The sequence below is a fragment of the Excalfactoria chinensis genome, chromosome 7, assembly GCF_039878825.1.
Source record: "Excalfactoria chinensis isolate bCotChi1 chromosome 7, bCotChi1.hap2, whole genome shotgun sequence".
NCBI lineage: Eukaryota > Metazoa > Chordata > Aves > Galliformes > Phasianidae > Excalfactoria > Excalfactoria chinensis.
This window is the reverse complement of record NC_092831.1, coordinates 34,137,010-34,154,528: the sequence shown is the minus strand read 5'-3', so window position 1 is coordinate 34,154,528 and position 17,519 is coordinate 34,137,010. Positions and strand designations below refer to the sequence as shown.

Below are 17,519 nucleotides of genomic sequence, written 5' to 3'. Positions count from 1 at the left end.
CCTCGAGCTCACAAAAGGTTTCCAAGGCCTGACCTGAATATTTTACTGCAACATGAACCTGTGCAAGAATGGCCTTTGGCATCACTGCGTGTTAAGAGCTCTGCATAGTGATGTGGTAGCTCTTTGCCAGTTAAAGGAACAAAGACCATGGGCAAACTCTCTCATCTCATGAGCAATCTTATTTCACTGTTTCAGAAGTAGAAAGCTCTTGTCTTTGGAAAATTCCCAGTAAACACAATATCTCACAGGGCAGTGAGCCATTGGGACAGCTCTGGTCACTGCCCTGTGTGCTGTCAGGAGGAGAGGTGCCAGCCCTTCCCACTCCTCATCCCTCTCTTCCAAATCACTTCACAGATCAGAGTTTCTCACCTCTTCACGCATCTTCTTCACAGTCTCTCCTTTCTGAAATAAGAAAAAGAAACACAGGCCACTGTAAAAACTCAAGACTTCCACCTTCAAAACAACCTTTCCAAACATGCATCTCACTAACACACTGCAGCACATGACCAAGACTTTGGGGAGCTCTGTGACACCTGGCCTTGACATCTAAGTGATGGGTGAGCTGAAGAGCTGGTGATCCAAGCTCAGCCCTGCTCCCATGTCTGCAAAGCATCATACAGACAAAACAGCACAACTGCACCTTACGCCTCCCTTCCTAGATTTCCTGTTCAGAGGAAAACCTCATGGAAAAGCTCATGAACGGGCCAGATGATCAAAAAAGCTGGCCCTTTAGAGTGGCTGCGAAGGATGGTTTCTGCTCCAATATCTGTAACGACCTCTAATATAATGAGATACAAAATGGTTGCAACTGTGATTCCTTCCAGGCCTGAAAAGTTGATGGATAAATAAAGTGCAAGCCTAAAGCATAAGGTGTTCATGTTGCAAATCTTCACCACCACAAATAGCCAGGACTTAACCATGGAGCAGATGCACCACGTGAAGCTTTCTGCATGAGCTAAATGGTACACTGTGGCCTCTGATTCTAGATAAGCTCTTTCTTTGTAGGGGAGCAGCCTTTGACCTCTCTGTGAGTCTCTCACCACTTCTGTCACACAAATGAAGCTCACGGAGACCAAACACCTAAGGGATATTTGTGGGAAGAGATGACCGGTGTCTACCCCAGCACAGAGGGTAAAAGCTGCAGGCAATTCGGGAAGAACCAAAACACACACCCAAAATATGTGCTTACCTTTCCAATGATGCTTCCAACTTCCTACCAAAAGAAAAAGAAAACACCGCAGAATAAATGGTGCTGCAAAGCATGAGTATAACCCAAGCAAGAGAGGGAGAGGGGTGCAGCCCTGCTGGGAGCTCTTACCTTGCCATGCATCAGCAGCCGGATGGTGAGGGTGACGTTCAGGCCGCCTTCGGAGACCTTCGACTCCATTTCCTACCAGGGATGGGAGGTGGTGTCAGCGGGAGGGAGCCCCGGCACAAGAGGAGGCAGCGGCACAGCCGTATCACCTGGGGACAGAGGGGCAAGGATGGACACCCCGGGGTGAGTTTGCCTTCTTGATCCTTCCTTGTGGATTCACCAGCCCTACCTCTGCCACCCCAGCATCAGCACACGATCATTTATCTGTTCCTGTTAATTGCAGGGGAGCTGGACTAGATGACCTTCAAAGGTCCTTTCCAATTCAAATGATGCTATGATTCCATGACTCTGTGACAAGGAAGCAGGGGGCTGGTGGAACCCTCTGGCCAAAGACTGCCTGCAGAGCTTGGGACTTTAAAAGACTCAGGACGCGCATCTGGCAAACCAAAATTCACCATTCTGAGCATGAATGGATACTCAGAAAATCTGGAGCTGTGGGTTTTGGAAAAGCCAGCTCTTCTGTAAGTGGAAATATCCATCAGACCCCAAGAGCAAGGAGTAAGGATCTGTAAGCTGTAAGCTGGGTGCTATGTCTGAAGAATGACATCATTTCCAGCTGTACATATCGCATGAAACCTCTGCCCATTTTCCAGGTGCTGACATCTTCCCTTCCCTTCCCTTCCCTTCCCTTCCCTTCCCTTCCCTTCCCTTCCCTTCCCTTCCCTTCCCTCTCTCTTTCCTCCTCTGCCCTCTAGAGGGAAAAATGCTACCGGTATTTTGGAGGCAGGGGAAGATAAATCACAGTATGGAAACAAATCCCACTTTCTTTCCCAGTGTCTCCTTGATAGCATCCCTGTGCAAAGACTGAGCACGCTGAATGTCTCTGCAGTCTACTGCATGGGGAGACCAGTCCTCCTGTGTGCAACGCCAGGAGATCTGTAGCAGTTCTCCTCCATGTTATTTAATCCCTCGGTACACATCAGATGGGAGATTTTTCTGTCATGAGCATCTGCTATTTTTCTGTGCTCGTACAGTGGTGTCTGTGGCCAAAAAAAAAGGGAGGTAAGCCAGTGCACAAGTATCAGTTGGAAGCAAAGAGATAGGTGGGATGTATAGAAAAGTAGGAGTGCACAAACGGCTGCAAGATGGGCTTGAGAGAAGCATCCTCTTCCAGTTGGCTCCTGCAGAGCTCAAAAATGGACAGAAGTCTGGCGGTGAGCAGGGAGATGATGCTTTCCCACAGGAGAACAGCTGAATGGAGACAGGGCTGTCACAAACCAAGCAGCACTGGGAGAAACAACGCTTTGGCTGAGCTGCTCCACGCAGGGGCTGGCAGCCTCAGGGAGGTGGGCCATAGCTTTCCCACCAAGGGCACATCAAAACCACCACTTTGCTCTCACCAAAAGCCCTGTATTGCGGCCACCTACCACCGCCCTGTGCTCCCTATCCCTCACATGAGAGACCCCGAAGCTGGCCGTTATGTAAATGTTTCCAATTGATTGAAAAAGTGGGTCATGTGTTAGCCAAATGCTCCTGGCTTTAAGATCTATCAGCATTATTAAATTAAACACGCTTCATGCTCCAGCAAGCAGGAAAGCTACATTGGCCTTTTCTTAATCATACTAGTGAAAGGTAAGTCTTTTATATGGGAGTTCATAAATGCAGTGGAAGCTACGAGAACAATAGATCAGAGGCATTTACTCTGACCATGTACCTCCCCCCAACATTGTTCATTCTTCACAGACAAAGCACTGAGAAAAAAAATCTCATCCCAAACACCATTTTGAGCATTTCAGAGTGTTCTCAGCCCAAAGAGAGACCCATCTACTAGGACCCCTCTCCTCACAGGGCCAGCGAGCTCTGCCTTGTTCACAGCATCCTCAGAATTCCTTCTTTGTCCTTCCCCTCGGAAGCCCTGAGGACACCATTACATCCAGCCCGACGCATAAAGCAAAGTGCCCAGCTCCAACCCAGCACAGAGCTGGTGCAGCCCTGCAGAAGTCAAAGATGCAGCACTGCGAGATGGAAGAGCTAAGTTTGGACCCACAATGGAAGGTACACTGCAAACCAAGTGAGAGCCATGATGGCTGGGATACTACATGCAAGGAAGCAGAGCAGCACTCCAACCTGCAGGGAACATGGCACCCAATGCCAGTCTGTCCCATAATGTTTTTCTAAAGGATGACCCGGCCACAGAGGAAACACAGAGCTTTTAAATACACCTGCCTTTTGGAAGAACACTTGCAGAAGGCATCACTAGTACACAGAACAGCCCAGCTCTTCCCCTCTTCTTTGGTTTTGAAAACAAATCTATTCGATCCCAAGAAATGTTCTTAATCCACCAGGAATACCCACTGACTGCGAAATAGCACATGCACCAGTGACCAAGCAGAGGATTGAACAAACTCTAATTATTAAGAGAATTCTGAACACTGTGTATTAATTTAATTCAATTTAGTCCTTGGAAGACTGTGATCATTTTCATGGCCTGGCCCCCTCACAGGAGATGGAATATGAAGCAAAACATGAGGAGGGAGGCTGAGTGCTGAGCCGGGCTTCATTCTCTAGCCTAGTTTCCAAGCCTCCATTCAGCAGTGCTGGTGTCCCCATGGGGGAACATGGCTTGTTCCTGCCTCCACAGTCACCCAGCTCATGGCATGTTTGACCTGGAAACGTCTTCCCGGAGGGCACCCAAATGCCACCACAGCGAGGCAGTGGCTCAGAGCACTTTGTCACCAAAACGCCATGTCACACACCTCCAACTATCACCGAGATTAAAAAAGAAAAAAGAAAAAAAGAAAAAAAAAAAAAAAAAAAAGCTTCAAATGGCTCCATTTTCCCTCAAAATGCTTCGTTTCTTTGTCTCAGCTGCTTCCCAGCAGAAAACATCCTCAGCTCCCTCCTGTGCTGTACCAGCCCTCCTCTTTCTTCTATGCATCTGCTGGCACTTACTGGGCATGGCTCCAGCCATAGCTGCCTGCAGCCCATCTGCAAGCATTGGGTGGAGAACGAGGGCATCTGCTACCAGAGAGGTCCATCGCTATCGCTAGCACAACTGCTGCCCACAGACCTCACATCCTACCCTTTAAGGCTGAGGGGTCCTTCCTTCTGTTAGGGCACACAGTCCCAAGCACTCCTCTCCTCCTCGTCTCTGGGGTTTTGTAGGTGTTTTCCTTCCCGTGCTCCCTCTTTGCAGTGGCACAGTGGTTCTTGGTTATTTCCCAGACATCTGCGGAAGTTGCAGTTGAGTAAGGGCAACCTTGCCCTGAGCAGACACCATTTTTCAAGTCTGTTCCTAAACCTGCCTTCCAAGCCAGACAAGAAAGCTAAAGAGCAGGCAGAAAATACGCTTAGGTTATCTGCACTGAAGTCACCATGGTGCCTCTGGGGCCACATGCTGCCAGAAGTGGGATGCATAAGGTAGAGTTTCTTCCCCTAATTCCATCATGGAATATTCTCAGCAGTGTTACAAAGATCAAGTTTCACTGCACAGACTAGGTATTTATTTTGGGGGACAGCAATGTTTTCTTCAAGCTGTCCAAAAACAATCAGAGAGAACAACTCGGTGCAAAAACGTCCCAGAGGCACAACCTAACCCCTCCAAGAAGGGTTTGGATGGAAAGACCACAGGCACTGCCAAGTAAAACTCAGAGAAAGTCTCCATCACCCTTGTCACCCATTGCACAGCCTTCACAAAACTACTCCTTCTTGGTAGGTTTATTCAGTTCAAGCTGCCACCCCAACTCCAAAGCCTTGGAGCCCTTAAGGGAAGAACTCTTGCAGGTCCACGTAGGCAAAGCACTGGGACCAGTCAGGGTTCTGCACGAGGAGCATGTGCCACCCACCCAGGCACCACCCAAAGATCCTGCTCTGGAGCACCTTGGTGGTTGCTCAAAGGCAACGCTGATCTGAAAAGCATTCAGCACATATCACGAGCTCTTTGGTGCTTCAGGAGTCCCACCAGCAGGATTCCAACTGCAAAGCTCCAGCATCCTTTAGCACACCATGATGTGCTACAGCAAAGGCCATATTTCTAATGCATTGGCTGAGTTTCGTGTTTGAGATTAACACCTTGGCTAAAAAAGTCCATACCTCTAAGAGTATGTTTTTAAGTACAAGGGAGGAAATATTTAAGCACCTCTGACCTCTTGATACCCACTTCCTAAATCCTGGGCCAGTATTTTTCTGAATCTTGGAGACTGAAAGCCATGTCCTAAATGAAGAGGGCAGAAGGCAGCCTAGGAAAGAAGCCATTTTTTCCGACGTTATACCCTTTCCCAAGATCTGCCTGCCCACTTGCTTAAGCTTCCTCCCCACTCATCTCCCTGTGGGTTGATCCTGCCATTAAGAACCTAATCCAGTGATTTTCAGCATCACATTTTAGTGGCTGGGGGCAGCGCGCCGCAGCGAGCTCAGGATTATGACGACAATGCAGTCTGGCCAGATAAGGCTGGGGATGGAAGGAGAAAGGATAAAAATCGCTGCGGCAGAAAACCAAAGTCTGGTACACACTGAAATCCAGGCTTCAATAGGAAATGCATCAGCTACCGGCAGGCTTCAGTGGTCAGAAGATGAAGCCAGGAGAGGACAGCAGCACGGAAGACCAAATGCGTGATGCCTAACATTGTTTTGCAACACAGCTGCATTTGCAGCTGCTGCAGGCTTCCACAAACAGAGGAGTCATTTTAATTAATGTCTCCTCCATTCACTCTCCAGCTCCACTGAGAACACATTAGAAAACTCTAATAGCAAAAAGAAAAGAGATACTTCTACTCTAGCTTGGTACATCAACCATGACATCCCCACTTCTCACCAGCACTTGGTCTTTCCAAACATCACTGCAGATGTAGCATCATTACATCTCCCTGCTCTTGCCTTCTGGATGTTTCATTCTTGGCTACCTATTCCCACCCCCCCACTCTCCTCCAGGTGATGTGTTTCTGCGCATGGCCCACAGTGTCACCCATTGGCTGCTGAAGAGCAACGGTAACCTGCCTTCCCATCTGCTCTTCTGCACCGTGGGATTCTTCCAGCCTCCCTCACTTTTATGCCAGCTGACCTCAACTACTATTGTAGAGATGCCAATGTTCCTGCTTTGGACCCTCTGCTCCACCCCTTCTTTCAGCTCCCATGACCACAAATTCAGTGCCAGGGCCATCATCATGATCAGCCTCTGCTGCACCCTCAATACCTCTGATTGTCTTCTACCAGCTGATGCTGCCCCCAATCTCTCTGCTAGATGGAATCCTTGAAAGCTTTTCTCCATTTCCTAAATTGATTCCTAGCCCCTTCAAGCCAGCACAGATTGCTCCCCAGGTCCTTTGCCCTCCAGAGAGCAGGACTGCTTGTTCTCTCTAGGTAGCCTTCCAGACAGAAATACTGGCTCTAGGTGCTGGTTTCTCTGCCCTCAGACTAGCCCAAAGCAGTGTTAAAACCTGCTCTCCACCTCAATAAATTCCCCACTGCTTTCCTGGGATTCTCCTTTATGTTGCACATCCACCAGCCACCTCACAGTTTGTTCTGAGCTAGAATCAGGCTGTGCATCTTGCTTTTGGGTTCCCTTCTGTTGAACACACCTTGAATTTGCATGTTTTCAGTGGTACTGCTGAGCGAGCCCCTTGGCAAAGCTTGGCTCTCAAAGACCAACTCTTCCATTTCTTGAGAAGAAAATAGAGAAGAGGAGCTCTACACAACGTGCAACCCTTCCCTAGCCATTTTCACCTCTCTTTCCAGTGGTTACTTACTTTAAATTTCAGGCATTTCAGTGACATTTCTGACCTGATTGGCAAGCCAAGAGGAATGGAAATGCAGCATAACAGTGGAGTCCTGTCCCAGATGGAGAAAGCTGGTGAGTCCCTATCACAAAAGAAAACCCCACAAACCCCTGGGTCCTGCCAGCAGGCACTTGAAACTCAGAGATTGATGTCCAGGAGTCACTGCTTATCTGTTGGGTGCCACTGCATCCATCTTAACCTACCACACCTCAGAGGTTAATGATGAGCAGCCTCCTGCAGAAACATTACCCTGGTGTGGATGGTGAATGGGTGGGAAGTCAGATGTGAAAATAAGATTGGGCCCCTTGATGTCAGACAGCATTAATATCCACGGCCTCTAATGCAAGCCCAATCCAAAGAGAAGTACTGGATCTGTCCTGATGGCCATTATAGCCATCTTTTGTGTGACGGCAGCAAGTGAAGCTGCAACTCTTCCCTGTTGATCACACCAGGATGAAGGTCTTGCATGCAATGAGGAAACAGTAGTTTGCACCTGTGAAACCTCCATCTCAACAAGGTGAAAGAATACGTAATAGGACTGCACTGAATTGATTTTGTTTTGTACTGAATGAAAGCCACTCCTGGAAGGGGGCATTACTTCATTGGGCTTACTGCTGCTCAGTCACCAAAAGCAACTGCACATCTGCAGATGTCTGTAAGACTCCAGCAGGTGCTGGGTGGACTTAAGACACCTTGCGCTGAGAAAAGACCATCCCCTTGGATAAGGAAGGCGGCTCCTCAGCCACAGATTTCACTCTGCCAGAAAATTAAATAATAAAGCAACACATTGAAGATTTTTTTCTCTGAAATGCCAGCTGTCCCGCCATGATCAAGCCAACTCTTTGGAGATTCTGGGAAGCAGAAAGAGGAGGTGCTGATGAGGAGCTGGGCCAGGCCAAGCATTTGCAACTCTCCATTCGGCACAGGTGCCCAAGTCACCTTGAAAAGCATTGCTGCCATTAACACATTGCGCCATCGGCTTTCACTGATTAGCTGAAACTGTGCTTTGCACTGCTGAGATTTAGAAGTCAAGAGCTTCAGTGCTGTGCTCCATATCTGCATCTTGGATGTGTCGTGAGACTCAGTGCTGCAGAGGATGGCTGGACCAAAACACCGGAGAACAGAGAACCTCACGTGGCACAAGCAGAGCCAAGCATTTCTGCAGGCATCTGCAGCCCCAAGGTGAGCTTGTGCAGAGAGGGGAAAGCCCTAACAGGTGGTACAGCAGTGGTAGGAACATGGCTGCTAATATCTTCCTATGTGACATCTTCCTGAAAGAGCCAGGGAAGCACAGGGTAAAGGAAACTGTTTGGAGATGGCTGGGAAACCCTCTCAGTGCTCAAAGAGCGTGTATCAGAGGCTCTCCTGTTAAAGTGCCAGGTGAAAAGCCTGGTTAGGGGAGTTAGTGTAGCTGAGAGCAGGGCAAGGAGACAAACAGAGCTTGGCAATGGGGAGAAAAGAGATGATTCAGGAAGGGTAAGTACTGAACTTGGCTCTGTGTAGTTTATGGAAGAAGGGCTCCTCACCCACCCAAAAGGGCTGGGAGTAACAGCTCAATGTGCAAGCTAGGGATCTGCAAAAGAAAGCCAAGAATAACGAGATGGGTCTTCGTGGGAGATCCAGACAGCAGAGAGCAGCCCTGTGGGGGACAGAAGGAAGGGCCGGAGGAACAAAGGTCTGCAGGAATGAGGAGGCTGGAGGAGACAGGGCATTACGCAGGGTCTTAAATGCAGCAAGGGAGATCTGGGCTTAGTGCTGGATGCACAACTTCCTCACAGCAGGACAGCCATGTTCTGTGCCCAGGGTCAGTCAGTTGCAGTCAGATGCACCCAATTTAGCCTTGTTTCACCCCAGCTAAAGAAACAGAGTGAGAAGATGTTGTGACTTGGCTGCCTGGTGGTCCACCCACCTCACCCATTCCAGAGGGTCCCTCTACCACACACATCTCACAGGGACCTTGTATTACCTTGGGCCTAACACCAGATCACACTGTCCTGTAGATGATATAATCGACATTCATCATCAATGGAAAAAGATCACCCTGTGCCTACACTCCATCAAGCAGAAATCAGCCCAGAACAACATTTTTTAGTGGTTACAATTCAGTGTGATGCTTGTAAGCATACATGCCCTGCAATGCTATTGGGACACATCTCTTACATGCCGTTTTTCAAGGGAAGGCCAAAGGACACCCAAAAGAGGACACTCATGGCCGGAGGTCCATGATGAGTGCTCACCAAGGAGGAGGGGCCACATGGGGCTTTGCAGCCCTCGGAGGACACACAGCTTGTCCTCCTGCAGCTAGGAAACCAGAGGGCACAGCTCTGTAAAGAGCTCCAAGCATGCTCCCAGCATCCTTCTGCTTGCAGGGATGGCTGAGAGGAGAGCACCTCTGGGGTTCCCAGCAGAACACAAGGGGCACCTTTGTCTTGCTGGACAAGGAGCCACCAGGGAGGTGGTTTCCCATTCCTGTTCCCTTCTCCCCACCTCAGTCCACCACACTGAATGCAATTCCAGGCATCCCAGAGTGCTGAGGATGGGGGGCACCACTTCCACTGCGCCTTCTGCAGCAGAAGACAATGCTTGCAGAGCAGCAGGCATCCTGCAGCCCATCCACGGCCCCCCTCGGAAGGAAACCGCCTCTGGCTAGACTGGCTTTAATCCCAGGCAGCATCATCCCAATAATTTCCCTCCATTTTCAATCTCCTGATCTGGGGGCAGCCCACAAAATCCCTTCATCCTGCGAGCGCAGCAATCTCCTGCCTCATCTCATTCCAGCCCCATTTCTCTCTCTAATCCCTGGAAATAGGGATGAGGCTTGCAGCACGAGGGCTGCCCTGGAGGGGTCTGTCCAGGCTCTGCTGGATGGACAGACTGACCTAGAGCACAGGAGGGCAGACAGGACACTGCAGGTCAAGACAGGCAAGGCGTGTGTTATTTTGACCGTGGGGCTGGACCTAGAGCTCTGCGTGTGTTGCTTCTCCATGCCACTGGCTCTCAGCAAACCCAAACCCATGTCAATCACCTTGGCCAGAGATACTCTGGCCTCTGGGAATGCAGGCAGGGGTGGCATGAGACAACGTCAGTGGCTGTGCCACCAACCCCAGGCATGAGATGCCCCATGGATGGAGTCAGGCAGGGTGACCCTGCCCATGCTCACCGGTGAGGAGGAGGAGGAGGAGGAAGAAGAGTAGGAGGGTGGCCCTGGGCGGCTGGGGGTGGATTGCTGCCGCGCCATGCTCAGACCCTGACAGCAGGCTCCAAAACTGTCACTCCTGATCTGTTTTCACTTCAGCTAAACCTCAGCCTCGATTACGATCAAGGAGAGCCGTGCTTCCCTCTCTCCTTCTCCCTGTGGTAGGTCCTCTATAACCTCGGGTCCAAACACGCAGCCAAGCACACCGACGAAGAAACCTGTACACATGCTGAACATGGGACCAGGGCTGTGGGGAGGGGGCCATGACCACCCCTGTCCCTAAATCTGGCCCCAGAGGAGCAGGTCTGGTGCCCTGACACCATTTACTCACATAAGCAAAGCCTGAATAAAATAAAAGAAGACAGATGTGTGTGCGTGCACAGCCACAGCACCAGGATGGGTGCAACGAGCGAAAAGCAGAAGAGCGTATTGCAAGGATGGGGAATGCTCCCCACCAGGGCTGGAGGTGGGCTGGGGCTCATTCTCATGCACTGAGAGACCCACAGACATGGTATCTACCTCCCCTTCCCTGCAGCAAACCCCGCTCCCCAAAACCACTTCTTTTTTCCCTCCTTCATCCTGGTCAGTATTTTTTTTTCCCTCCCATAATTTTCTTCAGAAACAAATGTCCTCCAATCCAACTAGATTAAAAGAACACCTCTGATGTTTATTAGCCTAGAGGAAAGACACTGAAATGTGCCTTTGCATCCGGAAATACTACAAACATTTGCACAAATTAATCCTTAAGAGAGAAGGAAAGAACCGAGATTAAGAGCTTCAAAAATACAACCAAATTATTTTGGAATTGAAGACAAAAGCCCAAATTCGATGCGAAACCACGACTTTGCAGGGATTGGTTTCCGTATCAAAATGCAAGCTATAGCATCTGCCTTTGCATCTGCCAAAGCAAAGGTCAATCATTTTATGGAAACCTAAACACAATGCCCTTCATCTGCTGTTTTTGGTTTATTTTGAGCCAGATGTGACTCCCCCAGTAATAAAATGGGTTTCTCTAATGTGGCTTGCATTAAAACAACATTATCCCAGAAAACTCAGATTACAAGACAAATATATCTGAGAATATTTTCCCTTTATAGTAAGGATGTGATATCCTGGGATCGATTTCAACCACATTTTAGCCTTCCCTAACCTTCGAAACTAATAACACACCTTTATACTCGCAAAGAAATGTTTCAACCAAATAAAACACCACTGGAGAGAAAATAAAGTGATGGCATCAGAAAATGCAGCGACCATGGGGAAAATGGTTACCCAAAGAACAGAAGGAGAACCATTATAGAAAGCATTCCCCTCCCCACATCGAGTTTCTACCCATTTCCTCAGCGCGAGAGCAAAAATTAATGGAAACTTCACCAAAATGCACAAATCCAATCCAATAGGCTTGGGACTTCTATTGAACAGACAGACCCAGGTGTGGTGAGCACAGATGTTATTCTAGCCCCTGTTTCTTTGGGTTGATGTGATTCTGGCTGTCCCCACGCCGCACACACATCCACCAGCAGCACTGCCCGCACAAATCCATAACAGATGGATATCCCAGCTAATGCGGAGCTGGGCGCTTCCCGACCTGCTGCTTGTTAGCATTAGCTACAATATGCAAGTAAAGTTGCTCTTTATTTGTATAAAACCCACACTGCAGCAAAGAATGGCAATTCTGCAAGCCCAGATAGTTGGAGGAGCAGCCATTCATTGGAGCTCACTACCTACTGCTCCCACAATCCCACCTCTGTCCAACACCGACTTCTATTTTCTCTACTCAAGACATGCACTTAGGATGGATCTCAAGTGTTCAGAGCTCTTTTAGCCCCCGCTGGAGCCCCGTATCCGACTCACTTCCCAACTCTTCACTAATCATAGAATCACACGGTTGGAAAGGACCTACAAGATCATCTAGTCCAACCATCCTCCTACCACCACCACTACCAGCACTAAGCTACTAAACCATATCTCCTATCACCTCCTCAGTTTTCATCTGTAGGAGAAGTAACGTGCGGCAGGTGGTCTTCCACCAACACAACCTTTTAAATCTTCTTACCTTCCCCAAAGAGCCGCTTTCGTGCCGATTTCGCGTGACGGGGTCTGCGCAGATGGCCACTCTTTTCACGTTTGGAAAGGATGAAAAATGCTATGGGGAAAAAAATCCCAGTGATCTTTTGCTGCACAGTGCGCAGGGCTCCAAACCTCATTGGCCCTAGGACGGCAACCACGTGGCATGGGATGGAGAGCACGTGACCTATTTTCTCCCAGATCCCTTGGTCTGCTCTAAAGGGGGATGCACCCAGCACTGATGTTTTTGTCATTTCAATGGGCTCTGATCTCTTTTTTTTTTTTCCCATCATTTTTTTTAAAGGCCACTGAGCAAATCAGGTTGCCTCGAGGCGATGAGAACAAACCAGCCAATGCTATCAACATGAAGGGAAAAGAGCTCTGCTACGAAATGAGTGCTGGGGCTCTGTACGTGGGGAAATTTAGAGCCATTTGGCCAGGGTATCAGCCAGGGATGGAGCCTGTGGGAGGGAGGAGCGTGTTCAGCAGCACACATTTAGCTGCTGGCGCCAGCTGAGTTAGAACAGCAAGCTTGCAGCAGGCAGCAGTGATGGAGGGACCCGGCTGGAACACTGACTGCAGACCCCAGATCTCAACTGGTACACCCTCTCCCTGGGCCTCCAAGGAAGGGAATGCACTGTAAGCGCTGCATGGCCAAAGAAAGACCACCTCATGTCCCCACACTGCTTTGGACTTCTCACATCATTGGGCTGTTCACATCCACCAGTACCCTCCTATCAACCAACCACTCCAGGAGCCAATGGATCCCCTGCCTTGGAGGCAGAGGAGCAGCTGAAAAAACTGATTTGGAAGAAGGACCAAGATGTCCGGTGTCTTGTAAATGGAGTGCAGCATGCTCCAAGTTGGGCGCCATCTGTTCCCAAAACTGCACAGCTAAGCCAGGCACAAAGACATGTCAAAGTCACCACCACAAACACCTGCTCAACCTAAAAAAACCATCCCAATCAAATCCAAGCCAGCTGTGGTCCACAGGCTAAGCATCAACCCTGGCTTTCTCACCTCAACTGCCAGTTCTGGTGGCCCTGCATGTCCAGGATCCAAAGGGAAGGTGAGCTCAGAAGTAGCTGAAGGAGCTTGCTCCTTAATTCTGAGTGATTTTGCTTCTAGCTTTTGGATTTCTTGTGTTTAAGACAAATACAGTACTTCTGTACCAGCCCAATGGAGTTAGGATGCTAAGTACAAAAGGAATTCCTGGCGCTCAAGACATCCTGTTGTTCTTCCTATGGGCTCAAGCCCATAGTTTAATCCAGCCAGCAGCTGCATTTACTGGCAACACCATCCCCTCTTGGCAAATCCTTCAGCTGCGCCTTCCTATGCATATAGGATCCTACACCTAACAGGTATTTCATCAGATTCAATTTTTCATCATCCCTGCAAATGGAAGCCCTTGGGCAAATCTTCCTTTGGCATCAGTTTTAATGATTTTGCTTCTGCAAGGCAACCATCCCAAACCATCCCATTACCTGAAGGCTTCAGACTTTGTTATCTAAGGTAAACATCTAAGGCTCCTTGAAAGCTGGCTGAGATCAGGCTTGGGTGATGAAACCATGTCATCTCAGTGTCACCACGACATTCCCCCCAGCTGCTGGTCCTTCACCCAGGCTGTCCCCGACCCAGTGCTCTACACAGGCATGTCAGGCAGTTCTGCACAGGCAGCACCATCCACATGTCCCATTCCTTCCCAAGACATAGATAACACCACAGTGAGATCAGAGACAGAAATACAGCCATAAAATACCCCACAGAAGGGCAGTGAGATCCTCCCCAAGTTGGAGGCCACACTTCTCCAACCAGACTACGGGACTTATTCTTTCAACAAACATGAGCCAAGGGATAACCCTGCTTGCCAGTGCAGCTGGCTCAACACTTCCCCTCCCTCCCAGCCCTGCAGTGCTCCTCCGCAGCCCCTCAACCCCTCACAGCAGTGCCCAGCCACATCTGGCCCCTGAGTAATCTGCCAAATAATTATATAATAGGGGCAAGCAGAGAAATGATTTTAGGCCGCTCCGCCGATAGAAAGCAAGCTGGATTAAAAGATCAGAACAAGCAGTACGTAGATTAAAATGGTTTGTTGTTTTCAGCTGCAGGAAATCCATGGCTAAAGCATGGAAGATGCTAAGGGAAGACTGAAAAAAAACAACAAAAAAAGAGGTTTCTATGCATTAACAACAGCAAGTTCAAGGTTTCCAAGCTATGCTCAGGTTTTGTTTTATTCCCCAATGGAGCAGGACGTGGACATTGCCCCTCTTAGCCTCAACCCCATAGCCTTGTGCCCAGCAGTGTGGGCAGAGCAGGCGCCTGCATGCTGTCCCCCTGTCCCCCAGCAAGGTCAGCTGCACGATGCCATGCCACCCCATTCTGACGGATGGCTTTTGAAAGGCGTGAAGGGGAGGCAGGGAAAACGCAGTGGGAGAGGGGCACGGCGCTGATCAGCCGCAGCCCGGATCGATGCTGTTAGCTCCTCCTGTTCACCTTCAAGTTCAGATTAAGCAGAAGGGTCAAACTGGGAAATCGTTAGCCTTGTGCCAGCATGGACATGCAATGCAAGTACCTTACCTGCCCTGGAGCTGACGCTGCCTGGGTCTGAGATGGAACAGCAGCCATTTCCCAAGGCCAACTGATCCCCTCAAAAAGCCCTTTTTCAGGTTTCCCCTGTACACACTGTTTTGCTATAGCATACGCATCCACAGGATCACCTCTGAATGTAAAGGATGGAGGAAGGGCATTGCAGGCACGCTCAAGGATACATGGACAAATACCCTCCAGCTCTAACCTGGTGTCCCAATGGGTGCCATGGGGCAAGATGTCCAAGATGCAGCCATGACGAAGGGTCAGTATTTAAAATAAAACATGCCTTGCCTTGCCTTTGGGGACAGGAGCTGCAAATGCATAGAGCTGGGCACCAGGCTCCTATCCTGCCTGGGGACACAGCAGAGGGCAGGGACGCAGCACTGGGAGAGGGGCTGGCACTTCTGTCAGGGAACGTGGGAAGGCAGAGGAAACAGGCTGGAGACCTGCCTGAAGGAGGTGGGAGCTGCGAGATGTCACAATGTTCATCCAGATGGAGCCTTAATAACCACTTACTGCAGAAAAACATCTTCACTTAAGCCAGGGGATAAAACGCGCATGCCAGACAGAGCAGGGTCATGAGAGCTTGTGGGAGGACAGTTTGGGGTTGTGGTCCTGTGTCAGACACACAGTCCTCCAGCAAGGACATGCCCTGGTTTTCCTCAGAGATGGCCATGGGGAGCCCTTCCCTGAGACCCACAGGGTTTGGGGGCTGCCAGCAGAGCCTTCCTCACTGCTCCCTAAAGCGCATCCTTCCCCGAGCATATGGCCTCCGAGCCTCTGAAGCCTCCCCTCCCCAATCCCACTTCAGAAGGATGTGTTTGCAAGAGGCTGCGTGCAGCACACACAGCTGCAGCCCATGACAGCAGACACCCCAGGAGATGTATGCACAGCAGCTCCAACCGTGGCACCGTGACCTTGGTCCAGCCTTATAGAACCATAGAGCCGTTCGAGTGGGAAGGGAGAGAGCTGGGTTTGCCAGTCACTATGGCATTTCTGCTTTGCAGGGCCATCTTCTCACCAAGAGTTGCATATACTCCTCCTCGCTAATGGAAAATGCTGCCCTGCCTTCCATTATGCGATAGTCAATGCCTGGGACGGCAGGACAGCCTCAGGCCACAGCAGATCTATTTCAGTAACAAAAGCAGAGAGGCTGATGAACATGACCCCATCTCTGCTCTGCCCAGCTTCACTCTTTTGCTGGTTCCATAGGACCCCTGTGACCAGCACGGCAGAAGGTGAGTGACCAAGTGTGACAGGGGCAGAGGCGGTGGGAGCTGGAGAGGGGCCAAACTTGCCTTACCTCTCCCTGCAGGCTGGCCTCGAGCTCCAGAGCGACTCCTCAGAGGGCTGGGGTCCACCAGGGAGGGGCATGCTGAGCGCAGAGCAGGAGCCTGCAGAGCTGGGTACAGGGCTGAAGGTTGATTCCTGGTCTTTCCCAACGTCCCTCAGCCCCAGTTCCCTTGCTGGAGGTGGAATGGTCCCTGTAAACCCCATGTTCCCCTCCACACTGGGGGTCCCTGCTGGCAGAGCTGGGCCTTTGCTAGAGAGATGCTCTGCTGGGGTTGCTTTGAAACACTGGGGAAATCCAACTTCACTGAGAAATAAAGTATGCTTTGGGTCATTCCCCCCTCCTCTTTCTTCACAGGACCCATTTAAGGGTTGCACCACAACACCTGGGAGCACTGTCATCAGCTTGGTTATGGGAATACACTCCTCAAGATTCAGGCCTGGGGAGGTTCTGCCCCAGCAGCCACCAACCAGAGCCATCAGAAGGGTGGGACAGAGGGGCAGGGCCTCAGCCAGAGCCCAGCAGTGTGATTGTGATCTGCCCCATGGGGGTCATGGCTCTGCTTCGGCAATGGCAACATTCCTACACGTTTTGGTGACATGGGTACAGGGTTATTTTTATTGTTTTATTTTTGTTGCTGCTCCCAATAAGTTAACTGGGGCATGCATTACCCGTCAATGCAATCAATCAAGCAGCCGGAGTAGTTAATAAGCTGAGTGCCAGAGGGCAGGAAAACCTCTCCATTGTCCAAAATACTCTCTGAGCAGCGGGATGGGTGAGCTGTGGTTCCTGCTGGTTGCTGCTCCAAACACACTGGGGCAGCTCCTGCTTTGAAAGTGGATCCCCAGTGTCCAGATCGGTCTCTGGACAACATCCCTGCCCTCCAAGGCCAATGAGAAGTACAATCATTTTTATATGGTAAGATGGTAACATCCTTTTCCCATGGGCTCCCAGAAGACGGGGAAAATAAGATTGAAATAAATCAAAAAAAAAAAAAAAAAGGAAAGGAAGGAAAACACAAGCAAAGCCCTACAAGGAACAGTAGTAGGGTGAGACTCACCTTTAGGGGCCAGGGGCAGAGGGCTGAGGTCAGCAGCACAGGCAGCAGGGGGAGACCTGGAAGAGAGTGTGACACCTCGGCACTATGGGAACCAATGGGAGCATCCTCCTGACAGCAGGAATAAAACAGCCTCGAGCAGGGGGTCCTTGGCAGGTTTTTGTTTTGCTGGTCACCCCTGAGAAGAAAAGAAAACCCCCAAAAACAATGAAGCTCAGATGCTGCTCTAT

The 17,519-nt window shown here is 50.0% G+C and overlaps 1 protein-coding gene across 13 annotated transcripts in view; it reads right to left on the bottom strand.

Moving 5' to 3' along the window:
* The window catches only part of PCBP3 (poly(rC) binding protein 3), a 46,299-nt gene that overhangs the window by 21,645 nt on the left and 7,135 nt on the right, over positions 1-17,519 (bottom strand). For all 13 annotated transcript variants that reach the window (XM_072341137.1, XM_072341138.1, XM_072341139.1 and 10 more), the window contains exons 2-7: positions 17,293-17,467; positions 16,245-16,343; positions 12,342-12,431; positions 1,319-1,464; positions 1,190-1,213; positions 370-402 (exon numbers count right to left, since the gene is read on the bottom strand). In XM_072341137.1, the coding sequence (XP_072197238.1) occupies positions 370-402; positions 1,190-1,213; positions 1,319-1,387 (126 nt within the window). In that variant the 5' untranslated portion in view covers positions 1,388-1,464; positions 12,342-12,431; positions 16,245-16,343; positions 17,293-17,467. The remainder of the gene's footprint in view (positions 1-369; positions 403-1,189; positions 1,214-1,318; positions 1,465-12,341; positions 12,432-16,244; positions 16,344-17,292; positions 17,468-17,519) is intronic.